Raw genomic sequence first — 21,490 nt, forward strand, 5'->3', positions numbered from 1 at the left:
CTGTCATATCCTCTGGCAGTGAACCTAACCAGATTGGACTTCTCAAAGTCAAGCAGACTGCTGGATGTGAGGTGATGTCCATGTACAGTGGAAGTTTCTTACTGGCATTGACCTTAGCCAACACTTTTGTGGTGGCAATGCAGATGTGGAGGAGGAATGTTGCTGAGTACCGGCAGCCATGATAAAGAGTAGGACGTAGTGTTCCAGAGATTATGCACATTGTTGTATTGAGCTGGCCATCATTTAACTTGGTGTGGGATGATTGAGCCCAGACAGGAGTGCAATACTCAGCTGTCAAATAAGAGAGGGCCAGTGCTGATATCTTGAGTGTCTTTGCACTAGCACCCCAGGTTGAGCCAGCCAGTTTGAGTCACACCGGGGTATGTTGGTGCCGGGTCATGTTTTATTTGCTGCCCATTGAGGAGGGTGCAAAACTCACAGTTTGTATTTGCATTAAGATGGAAGACACTGGAGACTGTCTTTGTTGTACTTGGCTGTAGACGCCATTTCTTGAAGAAGTCCATCATATCCTCCTGGGCCTTGTTCAGTACCCCCTCAAGCTTGGTAAATGAGCGACTTTGGGTCCCAAGAGCAATGTCATCTGCATACATGAACTTGTACGACCGTGTTACAGGTAAGTTATTGATACTGGAATGGGTCATGCATATGCCAGAATGATAGCAGAGGGTAGGTCAAGTCCAGCTGATGTAGAAAGTACTGGAATGGGTCATGCATATGTCAGAATGGCAGTCGGTAGGTACACTTCAGTTGAAGAAGACAGTAATGGAATGGGTCGTACACATACCACAATGATAGCACTTCCCTTCAGCTTATGTAGACAGTACAGGAATGGGTCATAAACATGTCAGAATGCATGGAAGTACACTTAACCCTTTAACTCATGCAAGCACCTTTGGACACCTCTACTCCATTTGCATGGAAGCACCTTTTGACGCCTCTACTCCATTCGCATGGAAGAGCCTTTTGACACCTGCTGTAAACATCAGCCATTTTAAGCGGGTTTTTATAGCGCCACCTTCAAGGAAAACCCCCTATTAGATCCAACACTTATTTCTGCGAATGACCATTACGTCAGATCACGTGGCCACTGTTTATGCTCTGGTCAAAATCTGCTATTTAAAGTAACTGGGTCGTATTCTCCATTCTCCAAAATGGAGGTCATGGATTTCATTCAGTACTTATGAAGTTTTTACAATTAGAATCACAACTATGAAAGATTCAGTAACTTAGGTAAAGGCTCTGATATGTAGGCAGCAATTAGTTTTTATAAATTATCAAATTCAGATGACTTATTGATGTAGATGCAGACAAAAAAACTTGTAAATATCGAGTATGAGAAATGGCAGCTATGATTGGTCACGCAGCTTCACTGACTTGATGGTGAGTGAGTTCTCTCAAGATTTTAAAGCACATAAAAAATTCTTTCGTGAAAAATAATTACACAGCTATAATGATTGGACTTTACTCATAAATTTTTCCATACATAATAGATGTGTACCAAAATGTAAAATGGTTCAAATTGCTGTTAAACGTAACATACACTACATTGCTTAACAGTTAACAGGCAGGCCTATGTGTATGGAGTCAAATAGGTAACATGTGTTCTATTTATAGCGCATTGCACTGGGTAACTTTGCTCTATGAGGTAAAGGGTTAAACTGATCAAAACAGTACAGGAATGGGTTATATAGATGCCAGAATGACAGCTTGCAGTAGGTACACTCCAGCTGATGAAAACAGTTTAGGAACTGGTTATAGATGCAGATAGTACAAGAATGGGTCATAGATACAGATAGTACAGGAATGGGCTATACATATGCCAGAATGATAGCAGAGGTAGCTACAGTCCAGCAGATACAGACAGTACAAGAATGGATCATAGATACAGACAGTACAGGAATGAGTCATAGATGCAGACAGCACAGGAATGAGTCAGATACAGATTGTACAGGAATGGGTCATAGATGCAGACAGCACAGGAATGGGTCATAGATGCAGACAGTACAGGAATGGGTCATAGATACAGATTGTACAGGAATGGGTCATAGATACAGATTGTACAGGAATGGGTCATAGATACAGATAGACTAAGTACAGGAATGGGTCATAGATACAGATAGTACAGGAATGGGTCATAGTAACAGATAGTACAAGAATGGGTCATAGATACAGATAGACTAAAAACAGGAATGGGTCATAGATACAGATAGACTAAGTACAGGAATGGGTCATAGATACAGATTGTACAGGAATGGGTCATAGATGCAGACAGCACAGGAATGGGTCATAGATACACACAGTACAGTAATGGGTCATAGATGCAGACAGTACAGTAATGGGTCATAGATGCAGACAGTACAGGGATGGGTCATATATACAGATAGTACAGGAATATAGGTCATAGTTGCAGACAGTACAGGAATGGGTCATAGATACAGATAGACTAAGTACAGTAATGGGTCATAGATGCAGATAGTACAGGAATGGGTCATAGATACAGACAGTACAGGAATGGGTCATAGATACAGACAGTACAGGAATGGGTCATAGATACAGACAGTACAGAAGTGGGTCATATATACAAACAATACAGGAATGGGTCACAGATGCAGATAGTACAGGAATGGGTTATACATATGCCAGAATGATAGCAGAGGTAGGTACCTTTCAATAGATACAGACAGCACAGGAATGGGTCATGATACAGATGGTACAGGAATGGGTCATACACATGTCAGAATGATAGTAGAGGATGGGTACACTCCAGTTGATGTTGACAATACAGGAATGGGTCATACACATGTCAGAATGACAGCAGAAGATAGGTACACTCCAATTGATGTTGACATTACAGGAATGGATCATACATATGATATAATGAAAACAGAGGTTATATGCGGAACCAGATGTGACTACGGTCAGAGGAGTACCAATTTTGTTCAGATAGCAGAAGTTTCATCTGAATCAAAAATAACGTAGTTAAATTAGTCCATTGGTTGTAGTAATTTTAATGTTAGAATTGGTGTTTCTAAAGAAGGAATGTTCTTTCATGGTAGATTTATGTAGGCTTGGTTGAATCTGTAAAAATGCTGATTACATGTCCACTGCGTTTCTTGACCAACATACCATGTTACTGTTTTTGCATTATAGGAGCTGCATTTAACTTGGGATTTAGTAACGGCTTGTATACTTGTACTTAATGTAGCAAAATTTGTCCGTGTACAGCAAACACTACTATGTTGCTTTGACTATCTCTTCTGGACCATTGTTTTTTGGTAATGCTAATAACTAAGACATGAAACTTCATTATCTCTATATTATCTCATGTTATATGTATAAGTGTTGGACATAAATACATATTTACTCTCCACCCATTTATTTATTTTGCTTTTATTTACACTTTTTTACAAAGGTATTGATTTCCATCATCACGTAATGTTTTATTTTAATATATTCAAATATTTATAGATCATAGATGATAGAAAAGTTTGTGAATGTGTTGTATGAGTGTGAGGGACCTAATGGGTTTCACCACCACAGAAATAGGTGTGAGGCACCTTATGGGTTTCACCACCACAGAAATAGGTGTGAGGCACACCTAATGGGTTTCACCACCACACAAATAGGTCCATCACTGTGACTCCCAGGTAGAAAATTGTGTATCATAAATTCAGATTCATGCTTTACCTTTGTTCCAAGTTAGTGATAGCTTTGAATTACAGTTGACTTTCCTAAATAAACATTTCTGTACTTATCATAAAATTATTAAAATTTGTTGTTTTTTATAGACAAATACCAATAATCAGAGCTGATTTCTAACCAGCTCTAGCCATTGCTATTCTTTAAAGATCTCTTTTATTTCACCTAGACACATTAACTTGAATGGATTCTTTTGCATCTCACATGAACAGAATTTAGTCTTAGCAAGTACTTGTATGGTCATCATTGTTTCCTGCCTTTTTATGAAGAGACAGAAGCATAAAACTCCTGTTTCTCTTCATCCTTTCATCTGTGCATCACTTTTGCTTCTGGTTTACAAACTTGTTTAAAACCTATTGACTTATTTCAACCAAATTTGGCACAGAGTATCTTGGCTGGTTTAAAGGCACTTCAGGTTTGTGTCAATGATGCCACACCACCATTAAAAAGAGCTGCTGCTAAACAAAAAATTTAAAAATGTTTTAATTATGCTTTCAGATTCACACAAATGATGTCAAACTACCATCTTCAACATCAAGGTCACAGATCAATTTTCAATACCTTTACACAATTGCACTGTAAATTAGAACCAAGTACCTTGGTTACTTTCTTTGTCTATCCAGTAACTCTGTGGCTGTGTCACAAAGGTCACTGTCAGCTTTCATCATTTTACATATTTGGTAACCTTTCCATGGTCGATGGGGAACAGAATTTCACTTGCTTGTTGGTATTATATCTGGAAACAAGATTGCAAGCAATCTGATATATAAATTGTATTTTGAATTTATATAGGCAAAAGGACAATTGATTGTCTGTACTATTTCCATTTCTTGCAATAAACTCTGTAAATAAATGTTTTGCAGTAAATTATTTGAAATTTTTGTGCTGTCACAGCAATTCACAAGGAGAATGGTGGAGTTGTCACTGTAGATGTAGAAGGCGTTCACAGCAATATCATAGTGATCCATATTATCAAGGAAGGAATACTGGCAAAAGACCTTGTTCGTAGACTGATGCAGGTGATTTTTATTCAATTATAAATAGCTTGCAATTTCTGCTTTTGTTTATGGGAGAAGTATTAAGACTTGGTTCTTTGAGGATTTAATAAAGTTGTAGATCAAAAAGTGGGGTAATTTGGAAAAAAATATCCTAAGCTGTTTTTTATTTACTTATGGAAATAATAACATGTTTCATTATCAGTCTTTCCCATAACAGTCCTTCTGTAATGGGAATTTTGTTTCTCATCTTTCCCCCTTTAAATGCATATATATATATATATATATATATATATATATATATATATATATATATATATATATATATATATATATATATATATATCTTATTATTACTACTCCTGAATGATGGATGGTCATATCAAGATGATGTTTCCACTAAAAGACTCCTGTCTCTTTCAGTCTAATGAAAATTGTACCACTCACACATCCAATATGGACACAACAGTGACCATCTTGAGAATCTTATTACAACATCTGAATAGATGGTCATATCAGCATGGGGTATTGACTTAAAGACTTTATGATGTCAGGTTGTTCCTGAGTGAAAATGGTGCCAGTCAGAAATGTATATATAAATTCCACAGAATTTGACCAAATTTTATGGCATCATGATATCAACACTTATACTAAGTTAACTTTTAATAAGACCACCATCACTTAATCTAGACAAAACTGATGACTTCTTTTTAAAAAAATGTGTGACTAATTTAGACTAAAATTCAGCAGAGTGCATCAGGATTTTATGAATGACCTAAATCCACTATTAAATGTGACTACCCATACTTCAAATCAAACTACCTTTTATTGGATTCTTTTGAAAACTAAATACATTTTATGTATGTACCATTTGCTGGTCTCTGGCAGTGTTGACTTAATCTCTGAAACTACTGCACAGGAGACGTGATCTCCAACATTTATATACTGAAGTAAATAATGTTAGATGATATGTTATTTCAAAGAGTTGATGGCAATTTGTAACTCTTTGGCTAACAAATGGAATCGTCTCCATTCATTGTCCTGTCAGAGAATTTAGGATTCTTCATGAAAGGAGACCAGTGTGTTGACTGCCCTTACTTAACACCTGCATGTCTCATTGCCGTGACCAATAGGAGTACAGCAAGTTACCGTCTCATGTAACTGATTGCATCTCACCTGCTTATCTCATTGCCTGCAACCATACAATTACATGAGTTTCCTGGATGAAGATGAACAAGTGATACAACATCTATTTAGAAAAAGAGATAATATCCACCTGTCTACCAAAGGGGTGGAAAAGCTGGCAAAAAATATAAATGCAGTCATTCGTGTGGTCTGGTCTTACAGCCACATTACAAACTTCATCCGTCCCTATAAACCCAATGTGGGTCAAAACAGCACCAGACAGTATGGTCAGCCATATCAATACCATCAGCAGCGGGGGGGGCGAATCGGACATTTTGTCCAATCGTTATTTTGTTTTATTAATACTTTCTGCACTCAGCGGATCCGGTGTCGTCAGTGCCCGGTAAAAAAAAAACGACGTCGTTGTCGGGGGGGTCGTCCAGTCGTCATTTGGTTTAATTAATACTTTCTGCGCGCCGATCCCAGCGTCGTCAGCGTCCGGTAAACACAGCGACGACCGCGTCGATGTCATTGCCCCCCCTGCTGCTAAAAAGTTATTTACAATGATCTTACAAACAGAGTGATCACTAACTCCTCCTCTTGTAGATCAATTAGGTTATTTGACTGATCGGTAAGTCTAAAATTAATTCTCGTTAAAAACCGATTATGGCATCGCATATAGACCGGATTAATCGGGCTCTCAACGATTAAGAATCCGGGAGGGGCTGTTGGTGAAAATGAATAAAGGATATACCCCTGTTGAGCTTGATTTGATTGCTTGGTATCTACCTGGTAACTCCCTTCGATAACATCACACACTAGATTGATTGCTATCACCGATGCGATATTTACGTTGTATGGAGCAATATGCCTACCACCATCTCCGTTATCGTGTCTGAGGATAGTTGATGGACCGAGAAAATCATTAAGAGACTTTCTTAGTTCTGGCGCGTTGTATCCTGGAAACTTGAAATCGGGTAAATCGGCTTCTGTGATATTATACTCGGTTAGGAATTTTTGTTTATTACCATCGCTGTTAGCGGATATTATTTTAACGATTCGTTCATTGATATATTCCATGTCTGATATAAGTTGATTTAACACCTCAACGTGTTTTCGTGCTTTTGTTTTCCATAGTTGTTTTAGTTGAAATTGGTAATCATGATTAATCTCGCTAAAAGCATTAGCGATATCATTTAAATTAATTGTGATCACTGCGGACGATTCAGGAGTTTCCATATAAGGAAAATACCATCGCATGGTATTCCTGTTTTGAAATATAAACCTGCTGGGTAATAACGTGTTTTTCATAATAGACAAATCATCTTGATAACTGGTAATAATTTCATGATACGATTGCGCATTCGTGTGCAAGTCCGCGGGGATTTCATGAGGTGGATTCATGGGCCAACCTAGTATGGTTCTTATTGAACTGTTATAAATATCAACCATATACCCCGGTGTGCTTATTTCAATCGTCGACGATAACGTCGTTTCATGAACCGTAATAGCGATTTTTGATTCTTTTCCTGTGATCGATTTTATCCTGCGTTGAAATTCTTTATTGATTTGTTCTACTTGGTATGACCCAGTTGGTATTGTAACCTCCTTCCAGTCTGGGGTCCCATCGGGTTTATTTGTCCATGCAAAAACCAGCGAGTTATTAGGTTGTTGTCTGTTAAATGCATCCGCTCGGATATTAGGCCAACTGTGATATACTCGCAATTTTGCCAGCGCTATTTCCTTCACTGGAATCGGAGAAGGGAAGTTTACACTGAATTCTGGCTTCGTTGATGTTATCGATATCATACTTGTTTGTACCGGAGTGGTGTTCTCCGCAATCCGTTGAAGTAATTGAAACCCTTCGGGGTTCAGCGACATTATTATTATTCGCTGTTTCTAGTGTTTAATTTCAACACCGAATATTAACAACCTGCTTGTTTTCAGGAGAATGTTTTAAGCCCATTGAAGTGGTTTCAGCGACGTGGTTTCCAGCTTCCAGTTGAAAATCCTTGATTTTTGACATCGCGGAGTCATACAACTGGACCATCGTGGAGAATTCAACATCGGATATAAACGAATTATCTATCGCCAACGAGATCAACCCGGATAATTTCGAGTATGCGTCGGATACTATTTGATGTTTTACTGTATACTCGTTGAGTTTTTTTGAGAACACGATGATATCTTTCTAGTGATTGCGTTGGCGACTCCAGCAATTGTTGTCGCCGCGAAGATAGCGATTGGAACAGCGATCGGGGCCATCATGGTCACCGTGGATAAAATAACACCGGTACCGGTTACTATACCTGACACCGAGTACACGACCGCATCGATGGCGGTTATTTTTCGGCGGTATTTTTTTATTTTTATATGGTATTGTTCGGAAAGCGTTTTCAAATTTGCAGAGAATTCTTTTACGGTATTGAATCGATATTGATGTGACGTCGGTGATACCTCTGATTCAATTACCTTGGTGGTCATTTTTATTTTAAAAGAGCTAGTGTTTTTAATTACTTAGATCCGCTACAAATTCCACATACCATGTAATGTTTGCCCTGGTTAAATTTCTATCAACGGCTCTAATTGTAAACGGTTCAGTTGCGTCCTTGTCTATAATTGTTGATATTGTATTGTTAAACCCGAATGAACTTGACGATAATATATTAAACTGCATCATTGAAACCAGTGTCAATCGATAAATGCCCTTGACGGTTGCGGTAATATTTACTATATTCTGTGTAGGAGTCCAGATAAATGATCCATGCCGAATTGTGTATACCGAGTTGATGGTGTTTTCATGAGGGATTTTTATTTTTGTCACCTCCGGTAGTCTGTCTTTAATCACTGCAACATCAAATTTGATTGTTCCTATTTCCCGTTCATGCACGTCTACATTAGTCCTGATCACTGCAACATCAATTTTGATTATTTCTATTTCATATGTATGCGCGTCTACACTCCTTTTGTTCGCTGCAACATCAGTTTTGATTGTTTCTATTTCCTGTGTATGCGCGTCTACACTCCTTTTGCTCGCTGCAACATCAGTTTTGATTGTTCCTATTTCCTGTATATGCACGTATAAACCCCTTTTGATCGTTTCAACATCAGTTTTGATTGTTCCTATTTCCTGTGTATGCGCATCTACACTCCTTTTGCTCGCTGCAACATCAGTTTTGATTGTTCCTATTTCCTGTATATGCACGTATAAACCCCTTTTGATCGTTTCAACATCAGTTTTGATTGTTCCTATTTCCTGTGTATGCGCGTCTACACCTCTTTTGTTCGCTTCAACATCAGTTTTGATTGTTTCTATTTCCTGTCCATACGCAGTGATATCATTTATAGTTATTGTAATTTCATCCGGTTTGACATTTTTTTTACCAAAGAATTTATCAACGGCGTTATCAGCCCTCTTAAAATTTTTTCGTAACGAGGTAAATTGGCCCGACAGCGTTGTAAACTCCGAAATACTATTTTTTATCCCTACAAGATTCGGTTCGGTCATCGTCGGGGTCCCAAAAAAACTAGCAGTAGTGAGTTGTATATTGGTGACAGACTTTTGTATCCCCTCGAACTGATTTGCTTGCGCGTTAAATCTATCATAGAAATTTTTTAACGAATTCGACATGGATATATAATTGTCGCCCAGTGTATTTATTTTTCCATTTATCGTCAAGATGGATTCACCTGATTTAAGTCGTCCGTCATCGGTACACAACGCGATAGTGTTCTCGGCGGCATTACGTTGTCGTATTAAAACGTCATTCAGCGACACATTACTGGATTTCAATTTACCCTGGCGGTCTTGAAATACAACTATTTCGCCCGGGTCAACACTGGTTAGATTTAACGTATCAGCGATTTCATCCTCGATTAGTTTTTTTATGTCATCGGTGGCGAGCGTTTCCGTGGATTCTTTCAGCGCCGAAACCGGTCGTCCCCAGATATCAATCATTATTATTGTAAAAAAACACAGTGTTTTTAATTAACCCGCCGGGCCTCTACGACCCCACTAGTGTATTCGTTTACAACCACATGAGGTGGTTTCCGCGATGATGAAATCGCCGCGAGTACGTTCAATACCTCACGGCCGCATATCGGTGGGTCACTTAATTGCTGTGTTGGCAGCGTGGAATAAAAAACCGGGGCTGAACACGCCCGGATATACCGCATGAACTCGTTTGGCGGGGCTAACCCGTATGAATCAAAATAGACGATCGCACGCGGATCAATTGCGTATGCAACCCAATGAGTTCCCGCTCCGGAGGATTTATCGAGGTTAATTATACCGGTTTCAATATTCCTTGGTTTTGTCGGTAATTGATCCCTCATAAAAACACCTCTGAAGTTTTTTATCGCTAACGCGTTTGCGGCATCTATTAAATCAAAATTAGACATAGGAGTCATTAAACGGTTCCCGGTAATCTTAGACCCTTCCCCGAGTACCATGAATACGGGGTTCCCGGTAGTCTTAGACCCTTTCCGGCTACGGGTCGTCCTCGTTTCTTTTTTTTATAGCCTTTCCCGGTTGCCTTTTTCAATGCCATTCCCGCCGCGGTACCAACGGCCCCCAACGCAGCCGCCTTCGCCACTGCTGGGGCCGCCGCGGCAATCAACGCTGGAATCGCAGCTAACAGCGAAAATATCCCACCGGTCTTTTCCATGTCTTTGATCGCTGCGGCCGAAAAATCTATTTGAACACCTTTTTATTCTTCATCGCATCATTGAAATGTTTTATTTGACGCGCCGTCAACGATATCTTATGATTACCACCTGCCATCTGTGACGGCTTTAACGTTATTGTGGTTCCACATTGTTTAGCCGACTTTGATCGTAATTTCTTGACTTGACCATCGGTCAACTCTACACCGACAACACTATACGACATTTTTATTGTAAACGCGTTTGTGTTTTCAATTACATGTTTTCCACTGGTGCATCAACGATTCTAATTCGTCCACCAACACCTTCCAACAGCATTGATTTATCGCTGAGAATGACAGCAACCGCTCTATAATCAACACCACCCGGGGCTATACGCGCTCGGAAGTGTATATCAACGACGGACTGTCTCGTTAAATCAAGATGTTCCAGCGAAAAGTAATAAATCGGATACAGGTTTTTAAAATCAAGTTGTGATATTTGCAAACCGGTGTCGACGTTTTGATCACGACCCATATATGACAGCATCCGATGATACACACGTGCGATATGGTTGTTGTCGTAATTAAGCTGTATATCCTCGGATGGTTCCTGTTGTCCGTTTATTCTCAGCGAAACCTCCCTGACTCCTAATCGATCAAATATCATATGACTGCGTTCTTGATTACCCAATCGATCCCTATTCTGTAGCGCTATAAATATATGACGCGGGGCTGAAACGCCTTGTTTTGATGCCAGGTGCCATGTAAATGTATCAGCGACATTATCCTCTTTAGCATCAGTTGTTACCGCTAGCCAACTCAACAACGATTTCCCTCCCTGTTCCATAAATGATAACAATCGTGCTTCCGTGGTAACTGATGGAGTCAACACCGGCATCCACAATGCTATTTTAGTTAAAACGACTTTACCGGCAGCGACACCAGCAGCACGCCATATTGCATTGTTATCATCACCCCTTCGCGTTAGCGCAATTGTATGCTTAGCCCCATAGATAACTTTTCTAACATTTCTACAAAATCCGAATATGTGATGGAGTGGAATCGCGCATGAAAACTGTCGGCGTTGTCCTTGTAATGTTGCTACTCGTGTTGCAAATCCTAGATTAAAATTATCGTTAGTACTTTTTATAATAGTAAAATTGTCACCTGGTCTTGCCCTGCGGTCTGGGTTGGCTGCTTCAGCTTGATTAGCAACCGAAGTAGCTTGTGGTGTCAGCACGTTAATGTACTGAATATGATCAGCGTTATTAGTGGTGTCCTTTGCGAACATCATAGATGGACCCGCCGATCTTGTATAATCATCTGAGTATCTTGCTAGCCCAATTATCGTCGTTGCAACATCAACCTCGCGTTCTATTGATTCAATTTCTCGCCCGTCAATAAGATATCTGGCACTCTCAAATAACGCCATGATACCGTTGTTGACGAAGCCAACTCAAACACGAGGGTCATTTGCGTATGGTGCATTATCGGCAGCATTTGTTACAAGTTCTCCCTCAATTTCGATAAACGCTTCACACGGCAAAAAGTATTTACTGGTATCTTGGACTTGAAGTTCAATTCACGATCGTAGGTCGGCTTGTGGTGGTTGATAGGAATAAAATTGATAATCACGGACAGAATCATCCCTGCGCACTGGGGCGTCCATATCAAACGCGGGATCAGCGGTTCGCGCAAACATTTTATTATTTATCATGTTGACGTTTTCAATTGCAATTCATCAACGTCGTTTTCGTCGTAAATTCTTTAAGCCACTTCCCGCTATCGCGTTCATGAGCGCGTTGGTTGTTGCATCGGTGGATGGCTTTGCCAGAGCCGCCAATGACTCTAGTTTTTCTTCCACGGCGTTATTTATTACTTTACTAACATTTGCAGGCATCACTGTCGTTGATGGCATCACCGGTGGTTTCTGTTTTTTTTTTCTCACCAACGATGCTAGTTTATCTCGTGCGGCAGAAAACGCCCTTCCGGCAACATCTCCAATAGCACTAATACCCCTATCACGAATAACATCAATAGCCTTCATTCCTAATTGTTTAGCTAACGGCGCCACTTTTGGAGCCATTCTTGTAAATAACCCCGCAATGGTGCTACCGAGACCGTCTCCGTACCACGCGCGGTATACAGGCAATCGTGAGTTTACCACGTAGACGCTGACTGGTTTATTATGGTTGTAGTGTATAATCATCTTTATTATAAAAACACCAGTGTTTTCCAATTAGTGATTGATCACCAGTGATTGATCACCAGTGATTGGTCACCAGTGATTGATCACCAGTGATTGGTCAATCGCTGTCATGACCGTGGTCCACGAGTTCGTCTATGAGCGTTCGATATACATTAATGTCCATGATACCACCGGCAAATAACCGCCTGCAAATATCAGCGGCCTCATTGATTATTTCCGGAGAGTTATTTCCGGCTCGTTTTCCTCCGATTAGTACTTCCAGCCGTGATATATCACTGAGAACATTACCAGGACAAGTAACGCTAGCGTTGAAACCAGAAGAGTATCCTTTTCCGTGCTTTGGTCTTTCACTTTTTACTTTATTGTGGAATATTATATAATTATTATCACGCGGTGGTAATACATTTTTATGTTTACTTGCCAAATACACTATTCTTGTCCAGTCCTTTAACGACTTTATATTTTTCTCGTAATCGCTATTGATATACATCTCTCGTGTGCCCTTAGCAAAATTTGTAACAGTAAAATTAACTAATTCTTCATCGTCAAGATTTCTGATTGTGTCTATTGTGCTCTTTTTAAGTACATTACGGGGTATATTCTCCTTTATCTCTATTTCTTCCGGTATTTCTTCCGGTATTTCTTCTTCTGGTTCTCTTGCGGTGGCGCCTAGTTCTTCTTCATCGGCCATTGTAACATAAGGTTCTTGTGGGTCCGTTATAGCGAGTGGTGGCGGCCTCTCCCTCCGTTGGTGTGTTGTAGCAACCGCTATTTTCGCAGGAAGTGTTTTTAGAGACTCTTTTGTTTGCTCGGTCTGAGCCGCTATCTTTTCAAGCGCACCGAGGACAGGCACAGTTGCACTCGTTATCGGAGCAAAGAGTTGTTCACTTCCAACAGCAAAATCAGTTTGTAGTTGTTGCCGCGTTTGAAGTTGTTTTCGGACCCTGTCTCGTAACGGTATGAACTTTTTAAGCGCTGCTAGCCGCTCTCTGGCCAGCCGAGTAGTAAGTGATTCGCCTACCATTTATTATAAATTGCTCCGTAATTTCTAATTTCCCTGTGGCAGAGTCAGACGCACATTACCACGACCTATCGGGGGGGGGGGGGGAAATGTATACAACGTAAAAATTCACTTCCGTACGCTACGTGAACAGGTATGCCATTAAATTGGGGGCTCCATGGAGTTTTCGTCTATAATCCTTCTAATGTTTTTAATTTTATTAGAGATTTCTTGACGTCGTTCAAAAGCCTGTCCGAGTTTTTTTCATACTGTCTCAACGGCAGTAAATAGTCCAATAAATGCATTTACGTCATTGCCATACAGGTTTTCATTGATCGTATATTGTAATCGCTTTATAAAAGAATACTCACGTGGCAAGGTATATCGACCTTTCTTTGATTGCTCGTTAATAATTTCATAATCGGACAATATCTTTTGGTTATCAAGCTTATCAGATAATACAGTTCCTTGATTTTTTAATTTTGAAATCTCGGTTAATATATTATTGATGTCTTCGATATTCATATTCTTATAAAACATCTTATTTCTAAATAAAAAAAAAATTATTTTACAAAATGAACCCTGCGTATCAATCCCGAGGTGTGTTATCTAGTATGAAGTTGAAACAGACAATTCGTCATGGCAACTTCGTCACGGTGACCTTATAATCGGAGAATTTATTTATATACGAAAATCGAATTCTGTGACCCGTCTTTTTTGAGATCGCTGTTTTAGTTATATTCTCTGCAACATCTCGAACTGATTTACTACAAATATCGAAGTACCTACCAGCCACATTCATAGAGTGAAATATTTTTTCTTCGTGCGTTATTGTATCAAACGATTTGACACCCCTTGCTTGCTTTGAGCATTTACCAGTTTGGCCTTTTTTACTATTTTCACTCTGAGAGATAGCTTGCAGGTTTATAAGAGAATTATTTTGAGGACATCCATCAATATGATCAATAACGAAACCATCCTCGATTAGCCCCTTAAACGCTTCATATACCACCCTGTGAACAAGATAGTTTTTTTTCCCGGTACCAAACACCAAATACCCGTGATTATTTACGGTACCAACTGGTTTTTTTAGTCTGCGGTTTCTAACAACGCCGTCGCGAGATGCCTCGTAATTAACGAGCACAGGATGCGGCTGAAATTCTTGGTTCATTTGTATAATAATACTACTTGTCTAATTCATTATTTGGTTTAATTATAAACCTTTCAATGTAGTCCTGAGGAGTTTTGATGATTTTGTCCTTGACGGAGTCAGCGGTGGGGTCAATGACGGAGTTTTTAATTCGTTTATCATAATAACGTTTTAACTCTCTGTATCGCTTTCCGCCACAATTGATACATAATTGTGATTTTCCTCTTACACCAACGTGGCAAACCAAGCACGGGAGGGGGCCAAGAGAACCATTACGAATGCTTTGTAAATGATACCCGCAGAATTCACCTCTACATGATTTATTGCACGGGGTTGTCGACCCAATCATCAACCATTTGCAGTGATTCATTATACTATATTCTTTTATTTAAATACTTGTTTTAATTATATGGAGGAGGAGTTCAAGAAACTAGCAGCAATTAAGCCCTGGAAAAATATTAAGTTCAATCTCGATAGAGTCCTCAAGGACGCACCAAAAGCATTAATAAACGATAGAACCCTGTTGAATAAAATACGCGATTGTATCAATGAATTCAAGCGTGATGGTGCATCTCATAGTTGGTCAACATTTCGAATTGATGGTGTTGTTGATGCTACCATGAACGACAACCGCGCAGCAACGATAATATCACAACTTGACGGTAAAAAGTATTTCTTCAGAGTAAAATTCATTGTCCGGGTGGAATCAGGTAATTGGATCATACGTGATAAATTTGAACCAGTTCTCAGCGACAAGAAAACAGTTATTGTTAGCCGCGACTCCAAGCCAGGGCTGTTAACCGGAATTGACAGACCATACTATGAACGAGCGTATCCTGAAACAGCAGTTGTCTATGGAATATACCCGTTAAATAAGAAACCTGATGTCGGAAAACTAGCGCCGATGAAACAGTCAACGGGGATAAATTGTGTAGCAGAACGAGTAATAGAGCATTTTACAAATGCGTGTCGAGGAAATAAACTGACCGATTTACGACGTAGCAAAATAAACCAATGGGAGGAGACAGTGCGCGAGCGAGGAGCAACCATCAGCGACATAGCGAAATTAGAAACGTCGTTGAGATTTCCAATAACCGTTACAACAATAACCGGTGAAGTATTATATGAATCAAAGTATAAATCAAAGGGAGCCCCAATCAAAATTATTGATCATAATGAACACGCGTGGACGCCCGCGGTCACAATATTTCCACGGGATAGAACAGTAAAGTATATCCCGGGGGAATTCCTGGGAGAGGATGGTTTTCTCGCGGAGAGGAAACTATTTGATGCTATTGCTTGTTTGTGTAAAAACGACCCTGTGTCAGTGTGGTTACTTCGCAGCGCTGAAAACGATGCGGATACCTTTGATCAGTTTGTAAGACCAAACGGTGAATTATATCGCACTGAAGCGTTTCACAACAAGATGAAAAAACCGCCATGGAATTTGAAGAGCATGATGAACAACTGCTAACAAATTGTTTTACGATTCCATCGGTTGCGGCTCATGTTGCAGCAAGGAAAAATGCGTGGAGACCAACGCGCAAGGAATTTCTACCGGATGTACAATCCAGTTGTTTGGAATACTATCACGGTGGACTATGGAACACTGAATACAACCGCGACGCTATGATTTCCGTTGATATGGTTGCCTGTTATCCAGCGAGTTTTCTCGGGTATGGATCCGCCACTGAGTACTTTAAACGATTTGGACACCCCAGACATGAAATGACTCGTGTTGCTATTAATGGACCACTGCCTGATTTTGATTTAACCGGATTCGCTCGCATAGTATCATTTGAATTCGCGGCAGGACTTCATCGCTGTTGTTATATTTGGATCGGTAGACACATGACTGAAAAGAAGTGGCTGCCAATAGCGCTGCTACGGTATATGATTGATTGTAGCATGCTTGTATCGTTGATTGTCAGTGACGCGATTATATCATATCGGGCGCAGACTGAAGTCTGGTTACCAGAACCAGAGCGTCTAGATAACATAATTGACGAGTCCAGAAAACACATTGATGCCAACGAGGAATATATCATCGAATGGTCCAAAAGGATATTCAACCAACGAAACCGCGAGGCAAAAGATCTCGGTAGAAGAATAATCGGTAAGTTCACACAAGGTGGAAAAAACTGCGACTACAAACGATATTGCTCACGGCTGATTATAGATGACGCAGAATATGATTTCGTAATCAAGGACGCAGTGGCAAAAAATAGATACGTGAACTGCAAAACAGCTTTCTTGTCCAATGGAACAAAGTTGGGTACAGTTGTTACTTACGCTGATGGAGACAGCCCGGCATATCCACATTTGAGGGCGTCTATGCTGGGTTACGCCGCTATCAATTTATTCTCGATGATAAATAGATTTCCCGACACCGCGGTTAGAGTTGCGATTGATTCATTTTATATAGACGTAAAGTATAAGGGAAACATAGCCGAGTTTACTAGTCCGGACGAGAGTTGGGGTATATGGAGAATTAAAAATGAAATACGACGCGATTATTCCCCGTCAGCAAATGTCACCGTTGAAAATAATTACTTACGCGGTGATAATCTATCAGAATGGTCTAATGCACCACCGTGTTCTGATCCAATTTGTAGATATAAAACAGTTTATTTAAGCGGCTGTGGCGGGTCAGGAAAGACGACTCGGGCAATTGAATTATTTCGAACGCGGGCAAGTATAATCGTGCTTACACCGACCCATAGACTAGCGCGAGAGATAAAACAACGAAGTGTTGACGCCGTTACTTATCACAGCTTTTTTCGATACAGCGGCGGTGAGTGGACTCCTGATCGAATGGGGGAAAAATTTATTCCTGAGGTTATCATCTGGGATGAGATATGTACTGTTTCGTTAGATGTTTTACAAATGTTTCTTGAGTGGTTGCTGCGCGCGAATACAGCGGTGATAATGTGCGGAGATCATGGCCAACCACCACCATTTGTCGGCGAGGGTCCACATGATTGGTTAAAGGGTTTTGTGGACTATTATGAAGAAACCGATACTGATTACCGAGCACTTGATGAACAACTGCGCGAGGTTAAAAAATTAATCAGATTACAGCCGGATAGAGTTCAATGTGAAATAATCCGCGAGGTGATTCCGGAAACGCCGTTAAATGAATTCTGGGAAACATGGAGACCAAACGATTTAATTGTAGCGAGTAGAAAGATAGAGACACACTTCAGCGGAAGTTGTTTACGTTGCATAAGGAAAAGTTTCCAACACGCCCAGTGCCGTTATGTTATAGACCCGCGGACACACGGCGGCAGAACATTGAAGTTGAAATCCCGGGCCCGACAGCATCAGGGACAAAAAAACAAATTCTCGTGCTGAATGATATCGTGCTCGTTGATATCAGCGTCGTCGAGGACGCGCTACGTGCTGATAAATCCCCATGGACGCTAGGATACGCAACGACAATACATTCCTCGCAGGGATTAACCATCACGGACACAATTGTTTGGATAGTTGATAATCGCATCGAATGGTTGAATTTAGTCTATCTCGCAGTGTCCAGAGTACGGAGAATGAATCAGCTTCGAAGAATTGTTATTGACGAAGCCAGTGACAACGATGACATCATCGATGCTAGCGTCATTGATAGAAAACTCTCGGGTTACCGCCAACAGGATAAAAAAAAAGCAGCGGCGTTTTGATATTGATGCCGAATTAATAATTGCATTACGACAACAACAGAATAATCACTGCGCGAGTTGCAATTGTGTAATGCGCTGGCGTTATTCGGATAAAGACGCTCGCCAATTTACCGTGGACAGGATCGATAACAGTCTCGGTCATGTCAAAAGCAATGTGAGGTTAACTTGTCTTGAGTGTAATAGACGCAACGGCGCTAGTTAAGGCCACGTGGGGGTAATTGAGTATCATCAGGTATCACTTGTAGTTGCTCGCGTGTAAACCCCCGCTGTGGGGCAGTTGAATCCAGTCTATAGATCGGTGGTCTACCAGTTGATCGTGTTATCGTTGATATGTTATGCGTGGTAACACTCCAAATAGGATCAGTAGCTCTTTTTTTACCGCCTTCAAGCTCTCCTGGTTCTTACAGATATCTAACAGTGACATCGCCGAGAATCGGCTTGGAAACGCTATCTATTTTTGATCTTCCGGGTATATACTTTTTTTTAATCGCGTCGCTGGGCTTCATGTTGATTGCTCGGGTAATCTCGTTATTTAACACTGCAATTACGCCTGGTAATCTTTTAACCCATTCACGAGATCGTTTTTCCTGGATGAATTCTTTCGCGTATTGATATCCAAATAACCGTTCAGCAAGAGTCCGATTGAATCGTTCAACAATTGCCTGATCACGATGTAGCGCAGTATGACCTTGTCATATCGCGACGCTATGATGTTTCAGCGTTGATAAAACAGCGCCGCGAAATTCATTGCCAGGATCAACTTGTAATAGATTTGGCCAGCGCAGAGGACCCCTTCGGTAAATCCGCTCAAACGCATCGGCTACTTCAGTTGCTGACTTTGTTTTTAACGGCTCCGCTTGTTTGTATCGACTCGCAACATCAACTACGGTTAGCGCGTATTTGTAACCGTTGTCATGCGGCAGAAATAGTATATCAGCCTGATGAACTTCATTAGGTACGCTGACATCAAAGCGCGAAAAGTTGATTTGTTTAGGCGGTGGTAGATAAATTTGCCATATAGCCTGTTTGGATAACCAATTAGCCGCAGTGGCCTTTGTTACCTTTGCAGCGCTTGCGAGTTTACCAATTGCGGCCTTCCCCTTCCAGTATCCTCTCGGAGAATAATAGATGGATTCCATGTTGTTATTATAAACGCTAGCGTTTTCAATTATCAGCGCGAGAAGCTCCGCTTCCAATCATTAATTTACCTTTCATAGCCGATTTTACCAACCATGAAGCCAATTTTTCTTTGAATGATTTATCAGGAATAGCATTTAACGCGTGAATTAATTTTACATCCGCGATATGACGCTGTTGCAGATCACCGCTACGATAAGCTATATCATGTATCCGACATGCTTCGTCGATAGCGTTTATTGGATACTCACCGGGTCGCGGCTGATTTTGATCATTGAGTCTGATATCTAATCGTGTTCCGGGGCCACAGTAGCTATATCCTGGGAGGTGCTTTTCTCCTGGATACTTTGCCCACGGTGTTCCGGGGAGTTTTGATAACTTGGCTGCAATATCACCTCCTCGCTTTTTTTTAAAACGTCTCCGGGTCTAGCAGAAATAAATCTAAATTTCTTTGTACCGCATTGTACACACTTACCAGTAAGTGCCGATCTGTTATTTCTTGTTGTAACGGTTGTCATATCATTTGTGCCAGTACGCACTCTACACTTCACACAATATAGATCCATAATTTATGTATAGAGATATGAATATAATTGATTTTTCGGCAACTAAAACAAGAGAACCAGTTAAGCATGTTGCAGCGTTACCAAACTCGATCCGGATGATTATCATCGGACCATCTGGATCCGGCAAGACGCAATTATTACTTAATTTAATAATGAGATGGATGAAGTGGGATAAGTTGTATTTAATCGCCCCTAGCGTGGATGATCAACGATGCTACGAGGTGTTGAAAGATTTCAACGAGAATGCATCAGCGATCGCTGAAAAAAATGTTATTGAGTTTATTACAGATATCAATGATGCACCAGGTATTGATGATATTGATGGCGACGTTAACAATCTAGTCGTGTACGATGATGTTATGTTAGACAATCAAAAAAACCCAGCTAGGATATTTTCCAGAGGCAGGCTTAAAAACACCGACGTGATATATGTCACTCAACGATACACTCAGATTCCAAAAGTAATCAGAGACAACTGTAATATTCTTGCTGTATTCAACGGCGTTGATACACACACGCTACGAAATATTTGGCAGACATGGTGCGGCGGTGACATGGACTTTAATGGTTTTCGAAACTTTTTTAGTCATGCTCAGTCGACCCCACATGGATTTGTAACGATAAATTTACATGATCCTCGGACACAATATCGTATCGGACTTGACCAAATATTCGGTTAGTTGTAAATAATTTTCATTGTAAATAACTTTTTAGCAGCAGGGGGGGCAATGACATTGACGCGGTCGTCGCTGTGTTTACCGGACGCTGACGACGCTGGGATCGGCGCGCAGAAAGTATTAATTAAACCAAATGACGATTGGACGACCCCCCCGACGACAACGTCGTTTTTTTTTTACCGGGCGCTGACGACACCGGATCCACTGAGTGCAGAAAGTATTAATAAAGCAAAATAACGATTGGACAAAATGTCCGATTCGCCCCCCCCTGCTGCTCCATCAATACACTATGGGATGTGAGTGACTGTGGTGAGATCAAACATTCAGCACAGGAATACAGGCACAGACAGCCAATACAATGCCATCAGTGTAGTAGCTTTGGACACAAAGCCAAAACTCACACTAGATTTATGGAATAGGAATGGGCAACGAGGCCATCTGAACTCCACAGGAAGACTATTCAGCAGGAGGACCAATATATCTATCAAGGACTGTCATATACACCATGTATCCCTTGTCAAAATAGATTTGATCCTCTTGCTGATGTATGTTCTGAATGTGGAAACTTACCAGCTACTTGTACAGATT

At 40.6% G+C, this 21,490-nt stretch overlaps 1 protein-coding gene across 2 annotated transcripts in view; it reads left to right on the forward strand.

Annotated features, from left to right (window-relative positions):
* The window catches only part of LOC149802555 (uncharacterized), a 60,918-nt gene that overhangs the window by 34,440 nt on the left and 4,988 nt on the right, over window positions 1-21,490 (forward strand). For both annotated transcript variants that reach the window (XM_089951802.1, XM_089951803.1), the window contains exon 9: window positions 4,615-4,739. In XM_089951802.1, coding sequence (XP_089807928.1) covers window positions 4,615-4,739 — 125 coding nt within the window. The remainder of the gene's footprint in view (window positions 1-4,614; window positions 4,740-21,490) is intronic.

The sequence above is a fragment of the Sinohyriopsis cumingii genome, chromosome 3, assembly GCF_028554795.1.
Source record: "Sinohyriopsis cumingii isolate HCF-2022 chromosome 3, ASM2855479v2, whole genome shotgun sequence".
In the NCBI taxonomy this organism is placed as follows: Eukaryota; Metazoa; Mollusca; class Bivalvia; order Unionida; family Unionidae; genus Sinohyriopsis; species Sinohyriopsis cumingii.